Source organism: Balaenoptera physalus, assembly GCF_965194825.1.
Source record: "Balaenoptera physalus genome assembly, chromosome: 15".
Classification (NCBI taxonomy): domain Eukaryota; kingdom Metazoa; phylum Chordata; class Mammalia; order Artiodactyla; family Balaenopteridae; genus Balaenoptera; species Balaenoptera physalus.
Window position 1 is genome coordinate 51243989 of NC_138894.1, and position 24074 is coordinate 51268062.

A 24074-nucleotide genomic window follows, 5' to 3' on the forward strand; every position below is an offset into this window, starting at 1 on the left:
ATTTAAACTAAGATCAGCAAAGTTACCATATGAATACATTTTCTTTCAAGCAAATTTTATCAAGCCCCTTCACTCTTCTTAGCTCTTATTAAATTTCCTCTTGGAATCTAAGAAGCCCAACCCTAAAGCGTTTCCCTATTTACTCTTGACTCTTCCTGATTAAGTAATTTTATTTTAAGTTCCAGTATGAAGTATTATCTTTATATATCTTACGAAGTTTCTTTAATTTTCCTTTCTGAAGAACTGCCACAAGTCTTTTCAATCATTTAAATCATCATAGGAAACTTTTCTTACAGCAGAAATGTGAATGTTTTGTTGAATTACAGGAAAACACTTTTCGTGGTCCAGATGCTCACCCACAATGATGATACGAGAACAAGATTTAAAAATATCCCTTGAAAGAATAACTAACTTAAGATTACACGTTAGCTGCTGTCTTAAATGACTACCCTTACCCTCAGGCAGATCAACATTTTTATCTTTATCTTCACTCAGTGAAGCAAGCCAGAGCCCACATTTGTATGCCTGAGGTTCTCTTAAAATTATATCTGTAAACATGTATGCAATATAAAAACTATTTTTAATAAAAAGCTACATGAAACAAATTTGTGTTTTAACCACTAGTTTTTCAACTTGTCCATCTGTGATGAAAATGTGACAAATATAAAGTGATGCTGAGTTTTCTCTGCACGTTGAAAGTTGGAACTAACGCAATTTTGGTATCCCTTTTAAAAAGCTTATAACAATAGATTTAAGGAGATAAAATGAAATTGTAAGTTAGGAGTGGCCCGTAACTAGAAAAGAGGGTGCTGATGGGATGACACAACACAGGAAGCTTCTGAAAGGAAGGTTTCTCTCCTACTATTTCTGGTTATTTTTTAGCAAATGGACAACAGAACACTACCCGGGATCACTTCACACACAGAAGACCTACACCCATGGCAGAATTCCGCTCAACGGGCTCAGGCAGTTGTTCTTTATCTGTTTTAATGGTAACTCTTCTAGAAAGAGTAATCGACAAGAGTATTTTTAACATCCCCACATCTATTTTCGAAGTCCTGTTTGCGCCTGCCTCGATGTGGGATGCTAAAATCTGTCCACCACCGCCCCAGAGAACCACTCTTCTCATTAGATAGATTGATTACCCTATACCTGCTCACCCACAGCTACTCTAACTCACCCAGTAGTCTCCACACATCTTTTTTAAATGAACATGTTCATCATGAAACTTCCCTGCTTTAAAGCTTTTCAGTGACTTCCAACTACCACTATGAAATGTTTAAAACCCTCACATTCCCTACAAGCCTTGCAAATCAGCACCCCACCTATCTCCAATTCCATGTGCTAACTCTCTCCCCTCATTCTGTCTGTATGCTAGCCATACTGACAGCTGCAGGACCCTGTTTATGATAAAACACTGCCCTTTTCCCTTCTAACAAACACTTGGCTCTTCACTGGCCCCATGAAAGCAGGGACCCTGTTGATCTACTAGGCTACTGTATCCTTAGCATGCAACACAATGCTTAGCACAAACAATGAATGAATGAATGCACTGTTAGCTTTCTATACCTTCTCTCCATGAGAGAACATTATTCAGAAATTTGTATTGAACTGGTCAGCATAAGTAACTGCCTTCCCCGCCACCCTTTACCTCAAATGTGTAATAAAATAGTAACAATAAGGTTATATTTGCATTTACAAACACAAGTATTTGAAACTAACAGGCTCTGTTTAAGGATTAAATAATTTATTTTTAAGAAATTTTGAACTACTGCTTTGCTAAATTGTTCTTAAAATTACTTATTAATAACTTCTTCTTTAAGTTTCTCTGCAAGCAATCTCCTCTTTAGTAATGTTTGCTTCTCCTCTGCTGTCATTTCTGGTTTCTCTGTCATTTCCTTAAAAAAAAATAAAAGAAAAAAAATTGGCTACAGTAGTATAAGATGGGTTCATTTTCTAAAATTCCTAACATACTGCCTTGAACAAATATTAGAACATTCAGTAAATTTAAAAAAAAAGCCACACGGACTGAGTTCCCTAAATCTCTTCTTTGTAAAAATCTCTTGGGGAAGCCTTTTAGAGGTGGTGGCTAGGGTACTGATGCTGCTCTATGATAAAATATTTCAAAAGGCTCAGGTAAAACAGACGGCTGACCCTTCAGTGCTCAGAGCAGGGCAAGTAAAGAATCATAAAACTGCTATCATTTGTACTTCACAAAATCCTCCTATCACAACCATCTCACTGCCTAGAAAAGACTTATTAGCAGGTGCTACACTAACAGGGAGGTTAATATGAATAGATCTACAAGAGCACATATGCTGACTTTGAGAATCCCACCCGTAGATTTGCAAATTTTCACATACTAGAGCTAGCCATACCTCTACCTCCCCAGCAGGTTTTCCTTTCTGCTCCGAATTTTGTATGTGCTTAGTCCTCATATCCTTTCTCATGGACATCAACTTATCTCTCTTCTGCTTCAGATAGTGTTCTCGTTGCCGGAGCTCTTCTGTTCCAAGTGTTGATAAATTCTGGGTCAAATAAGAGAAGGAACTATTTAAAATAAAGTCTGCATAAGTGGCACAGATACCCACTGACTGATTAAATTAGAAGTTTGAGTTCAAGACCGCAACAAAAGCCAAGTGTGCATGGCAGTTTACATTGTTTGTTCCTAGTACTTTATCATTTTGCTCATAGTTCTTAAAAAGTAATATTTTTTACTTACTGCTATTGGTCCCTCAATGTTTGCATGTTCAAAGCCAGGAATCTTCAGGTCTTTTTGTGGGAGGGAGGAACTTTCAGGCAACATTTCCAGCTTTCTTGTCAAAGGTTGTGCTGACTGATCAGCAAAATGCACTTTAACTTCTGGCAGTAATCAGACACAGACCAATTAGAATATTATAAGAAATATTAAGTTATTACACTAGGTTCACCAAAATGAGCTAGTGGTAATAATACTTGGGTCTTTCTCATATTCATTCACTCAGCATGCATTGGTTCAGTGCCTACATTGTGCTAGGCACTGGGCGAGAACAATAAATGTGGTCTCTGTCCTCAAGGAGCTTGAACTACAGTTCTTGTGAATAATGACATTTCAACAAATACCAAGCTCCTGCTGTTTGGTACTATAGCTACAAAAAGATATAATTCTTGTCTAAAGATTAGAACTACAGTAAAATGTAATACAAGGTTGCCATACAAGCCAAATAAACAGTGCACTAAAATCCCTTACTAACAATGTAATTGGCTTTCAAACTTTTGCTTGCAGGCAAAAACTGTTAAGTGACCTTATATTTTCAGAACAATTACTATAAAGCTATAATTTTTTGTATTGGAGGAATAAGTGCCAGTAATATCAATAATCTGTAGTACATACTGAAGATAACTATAAACCTACTAACATATTTAAAGATTTTAAAGTAAGTAGAACAGGGAGATCAGCTTGATGCTTCGTGATGACCTAGAGGGGTGGGATAGGAAGGGTGGGAGGGAGACTCAACAGGGAGGGGATATGGGGATATATGTATACATATAGCTGATTCACTTTGTTATACAGCAGAAACGAACACAACATTATAAAGCAATTATACTCCAATAAAGATGTAAAAAACTACATAAATAAATACAGTAAGTAGAACTTGGAAGCAGATATAACATAAGTACTCAGTACTCAATACCTTCCAGTTATTTGGTAACTGTGCCAAGAGACAGGATTAACATGCTAATTGCTTTTCTGAGACATTTTTTATTATAAGATAAGGTGGGAGGTTTTTAAGATAAAACATTTTCACTGTAATACATGGACTATGAAAGACAGCTGGTGAGACAAGCAAAGACACATAAAAATGATGCCAAGAACTAAAAGCATCATGGGAGAACATGATATTCATGTCTCTAAATGATTAAAAATCCAGCACAGTAAAACCAGAAACAGAACTTTGCAGGAGCAAGAAACTTGCCCAAGGATCACTGCTTTAGCACAGGGTGAGTGGACTGACTGCAGTGCCAGGGAGGTTAGAAGAAAAGCTCTTCAGGCTCTTGGACAGAAAGGGAAGTCTCCATGGAAGAGATGAGGCTGCCGCTAACACTCCAACCAACCCAGACAGGGAGCTCAGAACTAACTTAAACAGAAATGAAGATGAGCTTCAACAAGTTGGTCAACATATGCAGACAAAGTTAAACATGCCGTTCATATGATGGTGACTTTAAGCAGTGGTGGGCTTAGCCCCCAAATATGGAACCACAGAGCTCGGGACGAGACAGTAAAATTCTGAGGAGGGGGGAATCCCAGGCACATAAACATTTATATTCAATTCATGTACTTGCTCTGGACAGTTCCTTGAGTTTGTTGGTTATGAACACCTTTTATATTCTAACTTGGACCTAGAGAGAAAAGTACCTGAAGCCAAAATACTTAACTTCTCTGATTTCTAAGAATGGAGAATCGGAAAGCCAGCTAGCTTAAAGAAAGATCATCTCATCACTGGCAACCCTGCATCAATCTGAGAACAGATGCTATCCATTTCCAGCAGGAACCAGGGAAAGACATGAGCAAAGGGATAAGCAGGAGGTCAGACACCTTTATGATTCCTCCCACATTAGGCCTTTCTCATGGGCACTTTGTATGCAGTGATTGCCTGTAATATTAGATATACTCACTTTTTAAAAAAAATAGAATAGTTTTTAAAAATTAAAATCATTACTTTTGAAATTATCTGCCAGTTTCTCTACCACTAATGTGCATAATTGAGTTACAACAAATGGCTTGAGATTAAGTTTTCTATAATACTTTCACTTAATAGTCAGATAAGCAAATGTATTCAAATTATGTCAGACACAAGATTAGAACAGTATATGTACTTAGGTGTATATAAAAAAAAAAGCTAAATTTGGGCCAGCAAATTTTAAAAGCGCTCAGACAAATCTAAAGCAGGTGCTTTCACAGACATAATTCAAATGAGGTTATTCTACTCAGAACCTGCAGAATATGAAAAAAGAAAAGAAATTATTAGATTTGCTAGGAAGGAAAAAGCCAGATAACTTCATAAACCTGCTTCTGTTTCATATGCCCCATTGTTTTATCAACTTAGCATTTAGTTCCTTAAAACAGTGGATAAACATCAAACCTATCTATCTCAATTATAAAACTTCTACAAAGTGTAGACAAACACAAGATTTGGAGTCAGAAGACCAAGGTAAGTCACAGTTTCACTATTTAAGAGCTCAGTGATTTTGGACCTCACTCAAGTTCCTTGAATTTCTTGTTTTAAAAAAATAAAAGAAAAATAAGGACCATAATATCTACCTCACAGAGTTACGGGTTTTTTTAATTGATAAAAGGACATGCACCTAAAAACCATAGAAATCCAAAATAAAAATGAACTAAATTCATGATTATGATTCAAGTTCTGTTTCAGAATTACCTGTCTTCTTATACAGGAAATCAGAATACATATATTGAAAATGATTTGCCACATAGTGAACAAGATCATCCACTAACATTTCCCACAAGGATTCTCATCAATTTTGGTTTCAACAATAGTTTCTGACTAAACTTCTGGATAAATTGGCTACCTGTTATTTTCTAATTCTGTTTTAATTCACTAGGAAAATAAGTTAATATTATCTTTCCCTGTTCAGCTTCTAACTCTCAAACACCATGGAATTATGGTCAAGGAAGAGAGTACCAAACGTTATGTGAACATACCTTGAATGCTGTAGTCATGGCATAAAGGCTGGGGGCTTCCCCAAGGAATTTTGATCACGGCTTTGGGTTCCAAGCTTCACTTAGAAATTTGGGGGCTACACCCTCTCTGTCAGCTATCTCCTACAAGCAACCTCTTCAGCTAAATTCACAAAGAACATTAAATACCAATGGCCATTCAAGACTCCCTCACAGGATTTTTGAGGGTGAAGTATGAATGAGAAACTAACACTCTTTACAGTGTTTATGTATTCATATTATTCAGAAATTTCAGTACATTTCAACCTTACCTGAGGGTGGGTGTGCAAAATGTTCACCATCCCCTTGGGAATTATTCATTTTTGCAGTTTCATTGGCATGCATTGGAGGCTCTTCTGTTTTAGCCTCTGATAGCTTCAGGAATCAACAATACAATTTAAAAAATACTTTAGATTAATCCTGAATAATTCACTACTTAAGGGATTCATACACATTAGTTTTAAAAAATTATTGTCTACTGAATGGATAATAAATCAGAGATTCTATTTTTCCAAAGTTTTTAAGATGTTTCCACCATTTTTTATCTTCTACTTTTTGAGGTAGGTAAACATTCTCATTTCCAATCATGCAGTGTTAAGAATAACTAGTTTGGTTAAGACTTTGGATTCAGAAAGAAGCGAGTTCAAACCTAGGCTTCACTCTTACTACTCATGTGACCTTGACTAAGACACCAAGAAATACTCTAAAAGAAATAAAATCACTGATTTATAGGGTGCTTTTTCACTTAAAATAATCTAAAAAATATAATAATAATAATAATACCACTACTATGATATGCCTGAAGCAGCCACAAACTGGTTTACAGGTATACCTCATTTTATTGCACTTCAATTTATTGTGTTTCACAGACATCACGTTTTTTTACAAATTGAAGGTTTGTGGCAACTCTGCATCAAGCAAGTCTATCAGTGCCATTTTTCCAACAGCATTGCTCACTTCATGTCTCTGTGTCACATTTTGGTAATTCTTGCAATATTTCAAACTTTTTCATTATTATAATTGTTATGGTGATCCGGGATCAGTAATCTTTGATGTTATTATTGTAACTGTTTGGGGGCACCACAAACCACACCCATGTAAGATGGTGAAACTTGATAGATGAAAGTTGTGTGTGCTCTAACTGCGCCACCGACCAGTTGTCCCCTCATTTCTCTCCCTCTCCTCAGACCTCCCTATTCCCTGAGACACAAGAATGTTAAAATTAGGCCAATTAATAACCCTACCTCTAACTGTTCAAGTGAAAGGAAGAATCACGGGTCTCTCAATTTAAATCAAAAGCTAGAAATGATTAAGCTTAGTAAGGAAGGCATGACGAAAGCTGAGATAGGAGAGACCTTCAAGATGGCGGAAGAGTAAGACGCGGAGATCACCTTCCTCCCCACAAATACATCAGAAATACATCTACATGTGGAACAGCTCCTACAGAACACCTACTGAACGCTGGCAGAAGACCTCAGACCTCCCAAAAAGCAAGAAACTCCCCACGTACTTGGGTAGGGCAAAAGAAAAAACAGAGACAAAAGAATAGGGAGGGGACCTGCACCAGTGGGAGGGAGCTGTGAAGGAGGAAAGGTTTCCACACACTAGGAAGCCCCTTCGTGGGCAGAGACTGCGGGTGGCGGAGGGGGGAAGCTTCGGAGCCGCGGAGGAGAGCGCAGCCACAGGGGTGCGGAGGGCAAAGCAGAGAGATTCCCACACAGAGGAGCGGTGCCAACCAGCACTCACCAGCCGGAGAGGCCTGTCTGCTCCCCCAACGGGGCGGGCGGGGCTGGGAGCTGAGGCTCAGCTTCCATCGGATCGCAGGGAGAGGACTGGGGTTGGCGGCGTGAACACAGCCTGAAGGGGTTAGCGCACCACAGCTAGCCGGGAGGGAGTCCAGGAAAAGGTCTGGAGCTGCCGAAGAGGCAAGAGACTTTTTCTTGCCTCTTTGTTTCCTGGTGCGCGAGGAGAGGGAATTCAGAGCGCCACCTAAACGAGCTCCAGAGACGGGCGCGAGCCGCGGCTATCAGCGCGGACCCCAGAGACGGGCATGAGACGCTAAGGCTGCTGCTGCCGCCACCAAGAAGCCTGTGTGCGAGCACAGGTTACTAGCCACACCGCCCCTCCTGGGAGCCGGTGCAGCCCGCCACGGCCAGGCTCCCGTGATCCAGGGACAACTTCCCCAGGAGAACGCACAGCGTGCCTCGGGCTGGTGCAACGTCACGCAGGCCTCTGCTGCCACAGGCTCGCCCCACATCTGTACCCCTCCCTCCCCCCACCCGGCCTGAGCGAGCCAGAGCCCCCGACTCAGCTACTCCTTTAACCCCGACCTGCCTGACCTGGAACAGACGCCCTCAGGCGACCTACATGCAGAGGCGGGTCTAAATCCAAAGCTGAACCCCAGGAGCTGTGCGAACAAAGAAGAGAAAGGGAAATCTCTCCCAGCAGCCTCAGAAGCAGTGGATTAAATCTCCACAATCAACTTGATGTACCCTGCATCTGTGGAATACTTGAATAGACAAAGAATCATCCCAAATTGAGGCAGTGGACTTTGCGAGCAACGATTTTTTTTTTTTTTCCTTTTTTCTTTTTCTGAGTGTGTATGCAGATGCTTCTGTGTGTGATTTTGTCTGTATAGCTGTGATTTTACCATTTGTCCTACGGTTCTGTCTGTTCGGTTTTTGGGGGGTTTTTTTAGTATAGTTTTTAGCACTTGTCATCATTGGTGGATTTGTTTTTTGGTTTGGTTGTTCTCTTCTCTCTTTCTTTTTTTTATTACTTTTTTTAAATTATTTTTTATTTTAGTAACTTTATTTTATATTTTTAAAAATTTTTTTCTTTCTTTCTATCTTTCTTTCTACCTTTTATTCTGAGCCATGTGGAGGACAGGGTCTTGGTGCTCCGGCCGGGTGTCAGGCCTGTGCCTCTGAGGTGGGAGAGCCGAGTTCAGGACACTGGCCCACCAGAGACCTCCCAGCTCCACGTAATATCAATCGGCGAGAGCTCTCCTAGAGATCTCCATCTCAACGCCAAGACCCAGCTCCACTCAACGACAAGCAAGCTACAGTGCTAGATACGCTATGCCAAATAACTAGCAAGACAGGAACACAATCCCACCCATTAGCAGAGAGGCTGCCTAAAATCATAATAGGGTCACAGACACCCCAAAACACACCAGCAGACTCGGACCTGACCACTAGAAAGACAAGATCCAGTCTCATCCACCAGAACACAGGTACCAGTCCACTCCACCAGGAAGCCTCCACAACCCACTGAACCAACCTTAGCCACTGGGGGCAGACACCAAAAACAATGGGAATGATGAACCTGCAGCCTGCGAAAAGGAGACCCCAAACACAGTAAGTTAAGCAAAATGAGAAGACAGAGAAACACACAGCAGATGAAGGAGTAAGGTAAAAACCCACCAGACCAAACAAATGAAGAGGAAATAGGCAGTCTACCTGAAAAAGAATTCAGAATAATGATAGTAAAGATGATCCAGAATCTTGGAAACAGAATGGAAAAAATACAAGAAACGTTTAACAAGGAACTAGAAGAACTAAAGAGCAAACAAACAATGATGAACAACACAATAAATGAAATTAAAAATACTCTAGAAGGGATCAGTAGCAGAATAACTGAAGCAGAAGAACAGATAAGTGACCTGGAAGATAAAATAGTGGAAATAACTACTACAGAGCAGCATAAGGAAAAAAGAATGAAAAGAATTGAGGACAGTCTCAGAGACCTCTGGGACAACATTAAACACACCAACATTCGAAGTATAGGGGTCCCAGAAAAACAAGAGAAAAAGAAAGGGACTGAGAAGATATTTGAAGAGATTATAGTTGAAAACTTCCCTAATATGGGAAAGAAAATAGTTAATCAAGTCCAGAAAGTGCAGAGAGTCCCATACAGGATGAATCCAAGGAGAAACATGCCAAGACACATATTAATCAAACTATCAAAAATTAAATACAAAGAAAAAATATTAAAAGCAGCAAGGAAAAAACAACAAATAACATACAAGGGAATCCCCATAAGGTTAACAGCTGATCTTTCAGCAGAAACTCTGCAAGCCAGGAGGGAGTGGCAGGACATATTTAAAGTGATGAAAGGGAAAAACCTACAACCAAGATTACTCTACCCAGCACGGATCTCATTCAGATTTGACGGAGAAATTAAAACCTTTACAGACAAGCAAAAGCTAAGAGAATTCAGCACCACCAAACCAGCTTCACAACAAATGCGAAAGGAACTTCTCTGGGCAGGAAACACAAGAGAAGGAAAAGACCTACAAAAACAAACCCAAAACAATTAAGAAAATGGTAACAGGAACATATATATCGATAATTACCTTAAATGTAAATAGATTAAATGCTCCAACCAAAAGACATAGACCGGCTGAATGGATACAAAAACAAGACCCGTATATATGCTGCCTACAAGAGACCCACTTCAGACCTAGGGACACATACAGACTGAAAGTGAGGGGATGGAAAAAGATATTCCATGCAAATGGAAATCAAAAGAAAGCTGGAGTAGTAATTCTCATATCAGGCAAAATAGACTTTAAAACAAAGACTATTACAAGAGACAAAGAAGGACACTACATAATGATCAAGGGATCAATCCAAGAAGAAGATATAACAATTGTAAATATTTATGCACCCAACATAGGAGCACCTCAATACATAAGGCAAATACTAACAGCCATAAAAGGGGAAATCGACCGTAAAACAATCATAGTAGCGGACTTTAACACCCCACTTTCACCAATGGACAGATCATCCAAAATGAAAATAAATAAGGAAACACAAGCTTTAAATGACACATTAAACAAGATGGACTTAATTGATAGTTATAGGACATTCCATCCAAAAACAACAGAATACACTTTCTTCTCAAGTGCTCATGGAACATTCTCCAGGATAGATCATATCTTGGGTCACAAATCAAGCCTTCGTAAAATTAAGAAAACTGAAATCGTATCAAGTATCTTTTCCGACCACAACGCTTCGAGACTAGATATCAATTACAGGAAAAAAATCTGTAAAAAATACAAACACATGGAGGCTAAACAATACACTACTTAATAACCAAAGAACACTGAAGAAATCAAAAAATACCTGGAAACAAATGACAATGAAAACATGACGACCCAAAACCTATGGGATGCAGCAAAAGCAGTTCTAAGAGGGAAATTTACATCAATACACTCCTACCTTAAGCAACAAGAAACATCTCAAATAAACAACCTAACCTTACACCTAAAGCATTTAGAGAAAGAAGAACAAAAAAACCCCAAAGTTAGCAGAAGGAAAGAAATCATAAAGATCAGATACGAAAAAAATGAAAAAGAAATGAAGGAAACAATAGCAAAGATCAATAAAACTAAAAGCTGGTTCTTGGAGGAGATAAACAAAATTGATAAACCATTAGCCAGACTCATCAAGAAAAAGAGAAAGATGACTCAAACCAATAGAATTAGAAATGAAAAAGGAGACGTAACAACTGACACTGCAGAAATACAAAGAATCATGAGAGATTACTACAAGCAAGTATATGCCAATAAAATGGGCAACCTGGAAGAAATGGACAAATTCTTAGAAAAGCACAACCTTCCGAGACTGAACCAAGAAGAAATAGAAAATATAAACAGACCAATCACAAGCATTGAAATTGAGACTGTGATTAAAAATCTTCCAACAAACAAAAGCCCAGGACCAGAGGGCTTCACAGGCAAATTCTATCAAACATGTAGAGAAGAGCTAACACCTATCCTTCTCAAACTCTTCCAAAATATAGCAGAGAGAGGAACACTCCTAAACTCATTCTACGAGGCCACCATCACCCTGACACCAAAACCAGACAAAGATGTCACAAAGAAAGAAAACTATAGGCCAATGTCACTGATGAACATAGATGCAAAAATCCTCAACAAAATAATAGCAAACAGAATCCAACAGCACATTAAAAGGATCATACACCATGATCAAGTGGGGTTTATCCCAGGAATGCAAGGATTCTTCAATATACACAAATCAATCAATGTGATACACCATATTAACAAACTGAAGAATAAACACCATACGATCATCCCAATAGATGCAGAAAAAGCTTTCAACAAAATTCAACACCCATTTATGATAACAACACTTCAGAAAGTAGGCACAGAGGGAACTTACCTCAACATAATAAAGGCCATATATGACAAACCCACAGCCAACATCGTCCTCAATGGTGAAAAACTGAAACCATTTCCTCTAAGATCAGGAACAAGACAAGGCTGCCCACTCTCACCACTATTTTTCAACATTGCTTTGGAAGTTTTAGCCACAGCAATCAGAGAAGATAAAGAAATAAAAGGAATCCAAATTGGAAAAGAAGAAGTAAAGCTGTCACTGTTTGCAGATGACATGATACTATACATAGAGAATCCTAAAGATGCTACCAGAAAACTTCTAGAGCTAATCAACGAATTTGGTAAAGTAGCAGGATACAAAATTAATGCACAGAAATCTCTTGCATTCCTATACACTAACAATGAAAAATCTGAAAGAGAAATTAAGGAAACACTCCCATTTACCATTGCAACAAAAAGAATAAAATACCTAGGAATAAACCTACCTAAGGAGACAGAAGACCTGTATGCAGAAAACTATAACACACTGATGAAAGAAATTAAAGATGATACAAACAGATGGAGAGATATACCATGTTCTTGCATTGGAAGAATCAACATTGTGAAAATGACTATACTACCCAGAGCAATCTACAGATTCAGTGCAATCCCTATCAAACTACCAATGGCGTTTTTCACGGAACTAAAACAAAAAATTCCACAATTTGTATGGAAACACAAAAGACCCCGAATAGCCAAAGCAATCTTGAGAAAGAAAAACAGAGCTGGAGGAATCAGGCTCCCTGACTTCAGAGTATACTACAATGCTACAGTAATCAAGACAGTATGGTACTGACACAAAAACAGAAATATAGATCAATGGAACAGGATAGAAAGCCCAGAGATAAGCCCACGCACATATGGTCACCTTATTTTTGATAAAGGAGGCAGGAACATACAATGGAGAAAAGACAGCCTCTTCAGTAAGTGGTGCTGGGAAAACGGGACAGCTACATGTAAAAGAATGAAATTAGAACACTCCCTAACACCATACACAAAAATAAACTCAAAATGGATTAAAGACCTAAATGTAAGGCCAGACACTATTCAATTCTTAGAGGAAAACATAGGCAGAACACTCTATGACATATATCACAGCAAGATCCTTTTTGGCCCACCTCCTAGAGAAATGGAAATAAAAACAAAAATAAACAAATGGGACCTAGTGAAAGTTAAAAGCTTTTGCACAGCAAAGGAAACCATAAACAAGATGAAAAAACAACCCTCAGAATGAGAAAAAATATTTGCAAATGAAGAAACTGACAAAGGATTAATCTCCAAAATTTACAAGCAGCTCATGCAGCTCAATATCAAAAAAACAAACAACCCAATCCAAAAATGGGCAGAAGACCTAAATAGACATTTCTCCAAAGAAGATATACAGATTGCCAGCAAACACATGAAAGAATGCTCAACATCATTAATCATTAGGGAAATGCAAATCAAAACTACAATGAGGTATCACCTCACACCAGTCAGAATGGCCATCATCAAAAAATGTACAAACAATAAATGTGGAGAGGGTGTGGAGAAAAGGGAACCCTCCTGCACTGTTGGTGGGAATGTATATGGATACAGCCACTATGGAGAACAGTATGGAGGTTCCTTAAAAAACTAAAAATAGAACTACCATATGACCAAGCAATCCCACTACTGGGCATATACCCTGAGAAAACCATAATTCAAAAAGAGTCGCGTTGGTGGTATAGTGGTGAGCATAGCTGCCTTCCAAAAAGAGTCATGTACCATAATGTTCATTGCAGCTCTATTTACAATAGCCAGGACATGGAAGCAACCTAAGTGTCCATCAACAGATTTATGGATAAAGAAGATGTGGCACATATATACAATGGAATATTACTCAGCCATAAAAAGAAATGAAATTGAGTTATTTCTAGTGAGGTGGATGGACCTAGAGTCTGTCATACAGAGTGAAGTAAGTCAGAAAGAGAAAAACAAATACCATATGCTAACACATATATATGGAATCTAAAAAAAAAAAGTGGTCATGAAGAACCTAGGGGCAGGATGGGAATAAAGACGCAGACCTACTAGAGAATGGACTTGAGGACACAGGGAGGGGGAAGGGTAAGCTGGGACAAAGTGGGAGAGTGTCATGGACATATATACACTACCAAATGTAAAACTGATAGCTAGTGGGAAGCAGCTGCATAGCACAGGGAGATCAGCTCAGTGCTTTGTGACCACCTAGAGGGGTGAGATAGGGAGGGTGGGAGGGAGGGAGACACAAGAGGGAAGAGATATGGGGATATATGTATATGTATAACTGATTCACTTTGTTATAAAGCAGAAACTAACACACCATTGTAAAGCAATTATACTCCAATAAAGATGTTAAGAAAAGAAAAAAGGAAGCTGAGATAGGCCAAAGGTTAGGCCTCTTGTACCAAACAGTTAGCCAAGTTGTGAATGCAAAGGAAAAGCTCTTGAAGGAAATTAAAAGTGATAATCCAGTGAACACATGAATGATAAGAAAGCGAAACAGCCTTATTGCTGTTATGGAGAAACTCTTAGTGGTCTGGATAAAAGATCACACCAGCCACAACACTCCCTTAAGCCAAAGCCTAATCCAGAGCAAGCCTTTAACTCTCTTCAGTTCTATGAAGGCTGAGAGAGGTGAGGAAGATGCAGAAGAAGAGTCTGAAGCTAGCAGAGGGTGGTTCATGAGGCTGAAGGAAAGAAGCTGTCTCTGTAACACAAAAGTACAGGATAAGGCAGCAAGTGCTTATGCAGAAGCTGCAGCAAGCTATCCAGAAGATCTCACTAACAAAATTAATGAAGGTGGCTACACTAAACAACAGATTTTCAATGCAAATGAAACAGCCTACTACTGGAAGAAGAGGCCATATAGGACTTTCCTAGCTAGAGAGGGTAAGTCAGTGCCTGGCTTTAAAGCTTCAAAGGACAGGTTCTCTTATTAGAGGCTAATGAAGCTGGTGACTTGAAGTTGAAGCCAATGCTCATTTACCATTCTGAACATCATAAGGCCCTTAAGAATTATGCTAAATCTACTCTCCTTGTGCTCTATCAATGGAACAACAAAGCCGGATGACAGCACATCTGTTTACAACATGGTTTACTGAATATTTGAAGCCCACTGTTATGATCTACTCCTCAGAAAAAAAAGATTCCTTTCAAAATATTAACTACTCATTGACAATGCACCTGGATACCCAAGAGCTCTGATGGAGGTGTACAACAAGATTCATGTTGTTTTCGTGCCTGCTACACAACATCCGTTCTACAGCTCATGGATCAAGGAGTAATTTCAACTTTCAAGTCTCATTCTTCAAGCAATACATTTCGTAAGGCTATAGCTGCCATAGATAATGATTTCTCCAATGGATCTGGGCAAAGTCAACTGAAAACCTTCTGGAAAGGATTCACAATTCTAGATGCCATTAAGAACATTCATGATTCATGGAAAGAGGTCAAAATATGAACATTAACAGGAATTTAGAAGAAATTGATTCCAACCCTCATGGATGACTTAGAGGGCTTCAAGACTTCAGTGGAGGAAGTTTTGCAGATGTGGAGGAAACAGCAAGAGAACCAGAATTAGAAGTGGAGCCTGAAGATGTGCCTGAATTGGTGCACTCTCATGATAAAACTTGAATGGATGAGGAGTTACTTCTTATGGATGAGCAAAGAGAGTGGTTTCTTGAGATGGAATCTGCTCCTGGGGAAGATGCTGTGAAGATTATTGAAATGACACCAAAGGATTTAGAATATTACACAAATTTAGTTGATAAAGTAGCAGCCAGGTTTGAGAAGATTGACTCCAATTTTGAAAGAAGTTCTACTGTGGGTAAAATGCCATCAAACAGCACTTCATGCTACCGTGAGATTGTTCATGAAAGGAAGAGTCAAATAATGCGACAAACTTCATTGTTGTCTTATCTTAAGAAACTGCCACATCCACCCCAACCTTCAGTAACCACCACCCTGGTCAGTCAGCAGCCATTGACATCGAGGCAAGGCCCTCCACCAGCAAAAAGATTACAGCTTGCTGAAGGTTCAGATGATGGTTAGCATTTTTTAGCAATGAAATAATTTTTTTTCTTTTTACTTTTTGGCCGCACCACACAGCATGTGGGATCTTAGTTCCCCGACCAGGGATCGAACCGGCGGCCCCTGCAGTGGAAGTGCAAAGTCTTAACCTCTGGACCACCAGGGAAGTCCCAGCAATAAATATAATTTTTAATGAAGGTATGTACATTGTTTTTTTAGACATAATGCTACTGCACAATTAATAGACTACAGTATAGTGTAAACATAACCTTTATATGCACTGGGAAACCAAAATACTTTTATGACTTATTTCATTGCCATCTTCGCTTTATTGCAATAGTCTAGAACCGATCTCACAACATCTCTGAGATATGCCTATATTTCCATTTCTAAAATGGGATACTATATTTAAACCAAAGAGATCATTTAAATCTTGGAAAGAACTAAGTAAACTGATACTTCATTTTTCCTTAAAAACAGGAAAATCCAATCACATGTAACTTTTCAGGTAATTCATGAATACCTAGATCATAAGCCTCTATATGTTGAGTGATGGAAACATGAAGACTGAAATTATTATCAGCTCTACTTTTGTGTGTTTGAAAATTTCCATTAAAAGAAGTCTAAAAAAACCATACGCCCTGAAACATATTATTATTCAAGAAGCCTGATATAGTTTACATATAAATCAGAAAGTCAATACTACTGTCTTTTTGTGTGTGTGTCTGTGGCCGCATCGCCCGGCCTGTGGGATCTTAGTTCCCCAACCAGGGATCAAACCTGCACCCACTGCAGTGGAAGTGCGAAGTCTTACCCTCTGGACCACCAGGAAATTCCCAGTACTACTGTCTTCTGAGAGCAGTTTTGAACGAGTTTCTGTTCTATACTCCTACATTAAAAAATATTATTATCTATGAATTTCACCTCCATTTACTAAAAGGAGATTTACTCAAAGATACACAAATCCCCTCTAAATCCTAAAACATCTCTCTTTTGCTCTTCATTGGTTACCTTGGAGTAAAATAGGTTTTTTCAAATATAGTAAATGATACAAGCATGTATCAGTCATTGAAGGAAAGAAAAGAAAATGACTTTCAAGCAATTGAGAATTAGTTTATATTAGGTTTTACTCTCCCTTCAGGGAGATTTGAGAAAATGTGGAAAGAGAAGCAGCTAGAAAAGGGGGGAGGAAAAAATAGATATTATCTTCCCTCACCTCAGCCAGATACATGTTTAATTGATCCTTAGGAAAGATTAGGCCCTTTATGGAAACAGTTCTTAATGAAAGAGGAGTATGCCAGGAAATGTGAAACTGAATCATTCTGCTTCAAGCTGGCAATGTTAAAGTCTACAGGGGACCCCCAGTATTAACTGCAGATGCTGTTTCAAAACAGTAAAGGAATCAAGGCGAGTAGGGAAGTAAAATATTTTTCTTAATCTTCTTTTATTCATAAAATTAAGGGGAATTTCTATTAAAAATTCCCCAAAATATGAATGGTATTACATACAGTTTTTTTGGAGTGAACAATCTCATTCTTTACCGGGAATTTAAAAGGTAGGTCACTGGATGAATTATAAAGTGAATAAAGTTATAAAGTTAAGTATAAATGCTCAGAATTGCCAAGAAAATATGAATACTCTGAGGAACTGTGTCGTTCCATCTAAGCTTAAACTTTAATAGAAAACCCAGGTGTAAACCTAAGGGATAACAGCAATGAAATATTTCTATTATATTAATATGTTTTGTAGGCACCTGCTTTTTACTCTTTCTTTCTTCCTCCTGGTCATATTCTTCTTTCGATTTTCTGAAATATACAAAAATAAAGTAGAAAAGTAAACTTTCTCTTTTGGTCAAAGAACAAATATTCAACAAGCAACATGCTAACCTAAGCTTACAATATGTGCAAGAAATTTTGGAAACAAAGATGGAAATAATCAGGCTTAACTTAAAGCAGCTTACAATCAACTGAGAAAGACATACATAGGCATAAACAGCATAATACAGTTAGCCACATAAAATACAGGTTTACCTACTTCCTCTGGAGATGTGAAGGACCCCTAGCTAAACAAAGATCAACAGGTTTGAAATCCTAAACCCAAATCTGAATGACAAATCTCATGAATATGGACATCAATCTCTCTCTTTAGACAGATCAGTTACATTCCTCCTAAGATCCATTTCTCCCCTCATTCTAGTTTTTCCATGGCATCTGAGCTACCACACAGCTCTCCTGATGCCATTATGCCAAAGCTCTATCAGCTTTTGTAAACTGCTCACCGAGGCAAGTCTGATTTAGGAAAATAGTCAATTCAACTCTCATACATGTTCATGATTAAGTTCCACTGCTTATACAGTAGTACACCGCCCGTAGAAAATACAGTAAAATCTAAAAGCACAACGCTGATCAGTTTTCAAACCACCAATCAACCAACAGAAGCAACCAGTACAAGTCAAAACTGCCAGTTCTCTAAACCTATTACCAAATATCCTTAACTCTTCAAATCTTTCAACTCAAAGTGTTGTGTGTTGTCTCAGGCTCCCATTTGCCCTCGCCGTGGAAAGGAGGACCTGGCAGGAAAGGCCGGGGTTCACCCGCAAACTTGCCTCCCTCCCCACAACCACTCAAATCCCCTGAAATGCAGCACAAAGTCCTACAGCTCCTTCCACAGTCCCCCACTAGGCCCATCCTCCTAACCACCATCCTGCCTAACCTCCCTCCTGCTTTGGAACTGGGGACAAGTTGGGTAGGTGGGAGGACTACAGGATGCTAGAAGATGGTCATGTATGTGGTTAGAGTGGAGAGCCAGGGCCACCAAATGCCAAGGCCCCATTCTGCAGGGGACACAAATAGCTGCAGGTATCCTTTTGCCTTAAACCTATACATTCCCATAGATTTAAATATTAAGTGCTTCAATTGCCCCTCCCTTCTAAAACTCCCATAGGGGTCAGGGGACAACAGGCCCAAGGGGGGAAATGCCCCTTTAGTGGGCTGCACATTCCATGCCAGGCATTTGGCTGAGAATCACGTAACTGAGGCAAGAAAGAGACCAGCAAAGAGTCAACTATTTCGTCTGTGGAGTCTGGATGTCCAACCTCCTACTGTGAGACACCTGGCATAAGCCTCCTCTAATACCCAGATCCGGAAGCCAAGGAGTTTCCTGCTTATCTCAGGCCACTACAGCCCTTCCAGGCATCAGGCTGGGTCTACTGCATCTTGTTCCCATTGGTGGCTAGTTTCCTATTCCCACGACGGGAGTGGAGGAAGACCCTCCCATCTGCGCTGATCTGGTATGAGTCATCTGAAAATAATTTTTTCTGTCCATTAAGAAATGTAATATATACATAATTATAAACAAATAAAATGATAAATCATTTTCATAGTCTTTAAGAGAGAATTTCGATATTTTACTAGTTCATGGTATTTTTTTGGGTAAAAAGCACATATGCAGATCATATTGTAATATTACTAATGATCCATTCAAAAAATAATTAAAGAAGCATACCTAAGAACTTCTCTCAGGATTTTCATCTCTTCCTGTTCAAGGTCACTGACCACATCAGAACCATCTGTTAAGCAGTCAGGTAATACACCTGTTCAAAACCAAAGACCATACAGAAGAATATCAACTCAACTGAAACACTTATTTTTCACTATTCTAGTTCATCAAGAAGTACAAATAAGTTTATTAAGATCTATCACTTTAAAAAAAATGTTCTAAGCTATTATCTTTGTAACTATGGTCTTTTTAACTTTTTCTTCTTTTAGGGAATCAGCCCCACCACAAAAACACAATTTTACCTAGAAATGACTCTTGGTAATTATTTGTATTTCTTATTTAAAATAACAATAATAATATATGACAATAGAAATTAATTGCTTATATTTAATATAAGCAATTTATAGAATTAATATAAGCTATTTATAGAATAAATAGCTTATATTTAAGCTATTATCTTCCATAATCATACTATACAGGACATACCATTGAAATCAATAAGCTCCTAATAATGAAACTATGCTCTCAAAAGTATTCCTTAAATGGGAAAAGAGTTTACAAAACAAAATATAAAATATGTCATTAATTGAAACAGCATGTTAATATTTCATACTACATACTACATACTTCATTCATACTACAACAAATGCTACTGAAAAGGGCCCCGCTTACTACATGCAAAAAAGCATGGTGCTAAGCACTTAAGGGGAATATAAAGATGAATAAAACAACCTCTGCCCTCAGAGCTTCTATTCAAATATTGGGCTAATAACTATAAATCAGGGCAGTACCAACTTTGGCCCAAGGCAAATAGTAATTCATGGCAAGCAATTTTAAGCATTGGTTTCATTTACTTTATTACCTATATCTTCCTGAGAAGCAGGTAGACTGGTAATAAGTGTTCTGTTTTTATCTATAATTATTATATTCCCAAAACATTAACAGCATGTCCCCTAATTTTTACTTTCCATTTCTTTATCCATATATGACTATGGGATTTTGGATCTGCTCTAAATTAAAGTAGCTTTATTATTCTAATCCCCTGATGTTTATATGCATTGTAAATTAAACTTGTCATTTTGAGATAATTGCAGGTTCACATGCAGTTGTAAGAAACAATACAGAGAGATGCTATGCACTCTTTACCCAGTTTCCCCCAAGGGTTACATCTTACAAAACTATAGTATAGTATCACAACCAGAAAATTGGTCTTAAGTGCATTTTTGCTCAGTCAAAAGCTATACAATTAGTATTCTCCTATTCATCTTTTATGGAAAATTTTAAAAACTAAGGAAAGAATAAAACAACAGTATGCAATACTTCAAAACTGTAATAAGGAAGACACTTTTATATTCCATTACAAGTTAATCACTAAAGGGATGTTGCCTATGAGCTTAAATTATACATAATGGCCCATCTCTGGGAACCCTGCTTCCCAGGTAATGAGCATTAAGCTAAAATAGCTTTGTTTAGCTCACAGGAAACATTCTGATCAGGCCCATCTGTGAATGACTGCAGGGAGGAAGAAATTAACACATCCCCTCCAGAGGCTGATGGGAACCAGAAAAGGTTTGACTTTACTCCCTCCCCTTTTAGTATAAAATGAGCCTGAATTCTAACTCAGGCAAGATGGTTCTTTGGGGCACTAGCCCAACAACTTGTCTCTCGATTACTGGCCTGTCGTGCAGCAAGCAGTACGAGCTTAGACTCGGTAACAAAACCATCAAAATAATGCTCTGATTTGCATTTTCCCCAAATTATTTGATGAGATACAACCAGAATCCAGAGAGCCTTTGAATTTTTCTCACATAAACAAACAGTCTGCAGTTTTGAGTACAATCAACATTGCTCTAAGGTACTTTCCTCTGGATTTATGTTAAGTGAAATTCTTAAATACAAGTATTAAAAATTCATGGCAGAACTAAGTATTAGTTTATGTTTAAATGTAAGCAAACTGTCACACCCTGTGGTTTGACGGCAGCATTATTCCACATCATTCCCTTCGTCCTTCCTTGCTAATATAAGCCATATGTGTGCAGTTACCAGGCAGCCAAATACATAGAGGCAGGGCCCTACCCCACCCCACAAAAGTGACTCACGATTTAAGCCAATTGCAATGGTCTCATTCCCCCTGCCAGAGGGTTTAGAAAGGCATGTCACCCCAATCCTGACCAATAGGACCTAAGGGGAAAACTCCTAGGGGGCTTCCATGAAAGTGTTGTCTTGCTAGCAAAAAAAGATGTACAGGAAGAAACATTCCTTTTCTTCATGAGATATTAAGTCTGCATTCGATGCAGCCAGAGTGCAATCATGAGAGAAGATCCTGAGAATGGCAGAGTATAAAGAGGAAACGTGTCAGAGTCCTTAATAACATCACTGAGCCACCAAATTAACCAACCCTGGACCTGTCTTTCTTCCCTCCCTTCCTCTGGACTTCTTGTTTAATTGAGATGACAATTTCCTATTGCTTAGGCCATTCTCACTGAGGTATTCTACTAATGGCAGCCTGAGGCACCCAGCTGATACAAGCTATGTGTACCTGTTCTCTTTAAAATCTAAATGTTTCTGGTTAAATTGAAAACTATAGAGTACCAATATCAAGTTCACTATTTCTTTTATCAAAACTGATTCCCCCAAAATAATTTTAAATAACATGAAATAATTATTCAAATTATCCCATAGGTCAGAATAAAGCATAGCTGCAGGAAAACACAAGAGAAAAGGATTTTATGAAGCTAACCGTGGTAGAGAAACAAAGAAAAAGAGACTGTTTCCCAAACTTATTTACACCAAAGCAACAGCACAGTGTCATGCATCATTCAGGGTTAGGGTGGTGCTATCTCCAAACCACAGACAACAGCTGTCTTACCTGCTGTGAAATGAATTTTAGGATTTTAGGGAATAGTTTTGATGGTGGTTGGCTCTGAAGGATATAGACTTTACGCATATCAGACATATGAGAGTAGAACCCACAACAAAGGCCCTGCAACATTCTAATGTTTGCCCTGTAACAACAGAAGCCCTATTGTTGCATGCTCCAGACCCTTAAAAGCAAACAGTACAACTAAACTATAGCTCCCATATCTTCAAGAAACAAGCAAAGAAAAGGCCCTGCTGCCAAACCATTAGAGTTTGGCATGGTAAGGAATATCAGTGGCAATCTATTAAGCAAAGGAATACACAGGTTAAGGTCATCAGAGTCAGAAATGGGAAACTGAGATAAGCACCTCGGGTGAAAAGCACATAGTACAAAAACACGAAGTATGGTTAGAAACTGATGTTCTGAGTCAAGATGTCAAATATAGTTCAAGTGCACAGGAAGGGAAGAAAAGCAGGAAGAGCTAGAAAGAACGTGAGTTTAGGCAGAGAGTTAAGGAAAAGATAAAGCTAAAGGCAGTTACCAGGGCTTTGAGTTCTGCTTTTTCTTCCACCTGATGGTGGCGCAATCCTATCTGCCCATTGCCCTAGAACAGTAGCTCTCAGTGTGGGCCCAGGACCAGCAGCTTTAGCATCAGCTAGGAACTTGTTAAAAATGCAAAGTATTAGGCCCTACCCCAGACCTACTGAATCAGAAACGGGGAGACAGCCACATGTGTTTCAACAAGCCCTCCAACTGCTTCTCATTGTTCCCTGAAGCTTGAGAACCACTGTCTCCTATAAAGCCAGAAGAAGAGGAGTCACCTTCTCTCGACAGGAGCTGTAACTGTGACCACTCAAAAATGCTGAATTTCACAAATGCAGTGGCTGGGCAGAAAAATCAAGCTCTCTGAAACCTAAAACATTAAATCAAATACTGGTCTGCTTTCTTTGAGATGTCAACCACTCAGTGATCAGGAAGTTTGCACTCTTGTATCTCTTAAGCCAGCCAGAGACTTTCAAACTTGAAATAAATTTATACAAGGCAGCTACATCAAGACCATATTAGTTAAAACTGCCACCAAAAAAAAATGCATTTGGCACTTAGATTTCTAAATTCAATCTTTTACCATTTCTCTCTTGAATTATTCGAATGGCTTGCAGCTGCATTTCAATGTTTTTCTGGACCATCATTGCTTTAAAGATAGTAAAATCTTCTGCTGCCAATACAGGTTGCAAAATGGCCTGTGGAAAAAAGTCAGGAAGTTAAACGAAGATTCAAGTTTTAAAACTATTTCCCAAACACTCAAATCATTTCCACTGCAAAAGGTGCATTAATTCAAGAATGCTGCATTGTTATTTATGACTAGATGACTCAAAAGGACAATTTTAAGATTTTATTCTAAAAGCCTTTAAAGTAGGCTCTCAAGAGGCTGACTCTCCCAACCCCTCCATCCCCACCCTCCAGGAAGCTAAGGCAGACAGTGATACATTTTCCAAATGAGCCAGTGCTGAGCAACTCGGAAAAACAACACCGGAATTGGGCTTACTTTTTTAAAGTTACCACTGCAGTATCCGGATCTGTTTTTCAGCCAAAATGATGATATCTATTTGGTTTAGGCTCTGTCAACCTGAAATTTACTCTTTGGTGATAAATCAGTAACTACAAAATAATCCTTGAATTAATAAAATTACCAAATTAAATAAGAGTAAATGCCAAAAAAGAAAAATGAAGTCTGGAAAATAAGCATAATGTGGTAGGAGTAATGTGAGAACACAACTGTA

The 24074-nt window shown here is 38.6% G+C and overlaps 1 protein-coding gene across 1 annotated transcript in view; it reads right to left on the bottom strand.

The window, feature by feature from the left end:
* Positions 1-1730: 1730 nt before the first annotated feature.
* CFAP36 (cilia and flagella associated protein 36) overlaps positions 1731-24074 on the bottom strand; it is a 32691-nt gene continuing 10347 nt past the window's right edge. Inside the window, exons 4-10 of the mRNA XM_082426300.1 lie at positions 23420-23534; positions 19440-19527; positions 17689-17740; positions 5992-6094; positions 2723-2862; positions 2379-2528; positions 1731-1898 (exon numbers count right to left, since the gene is read on the bottom strand). Of these exons, the coding sequence (XP_082282426.1) occupies positions 1797-1898; positions 2379-2528; positions 2723-2862; positions 5992-6094; positions 17689-17740; positions 19440-19527; positions 23420-23534 (750 nt within the window). The 3' untranslated portion in view covers positions 1731-1796. The remainder of the gene's footprint in view (positions 1899-2378; positions 2529-2722; positions 2863-5991; positions 6095-17688; positions 17741-19439; positions 19528-23419; positions 23535-24074) is intronic.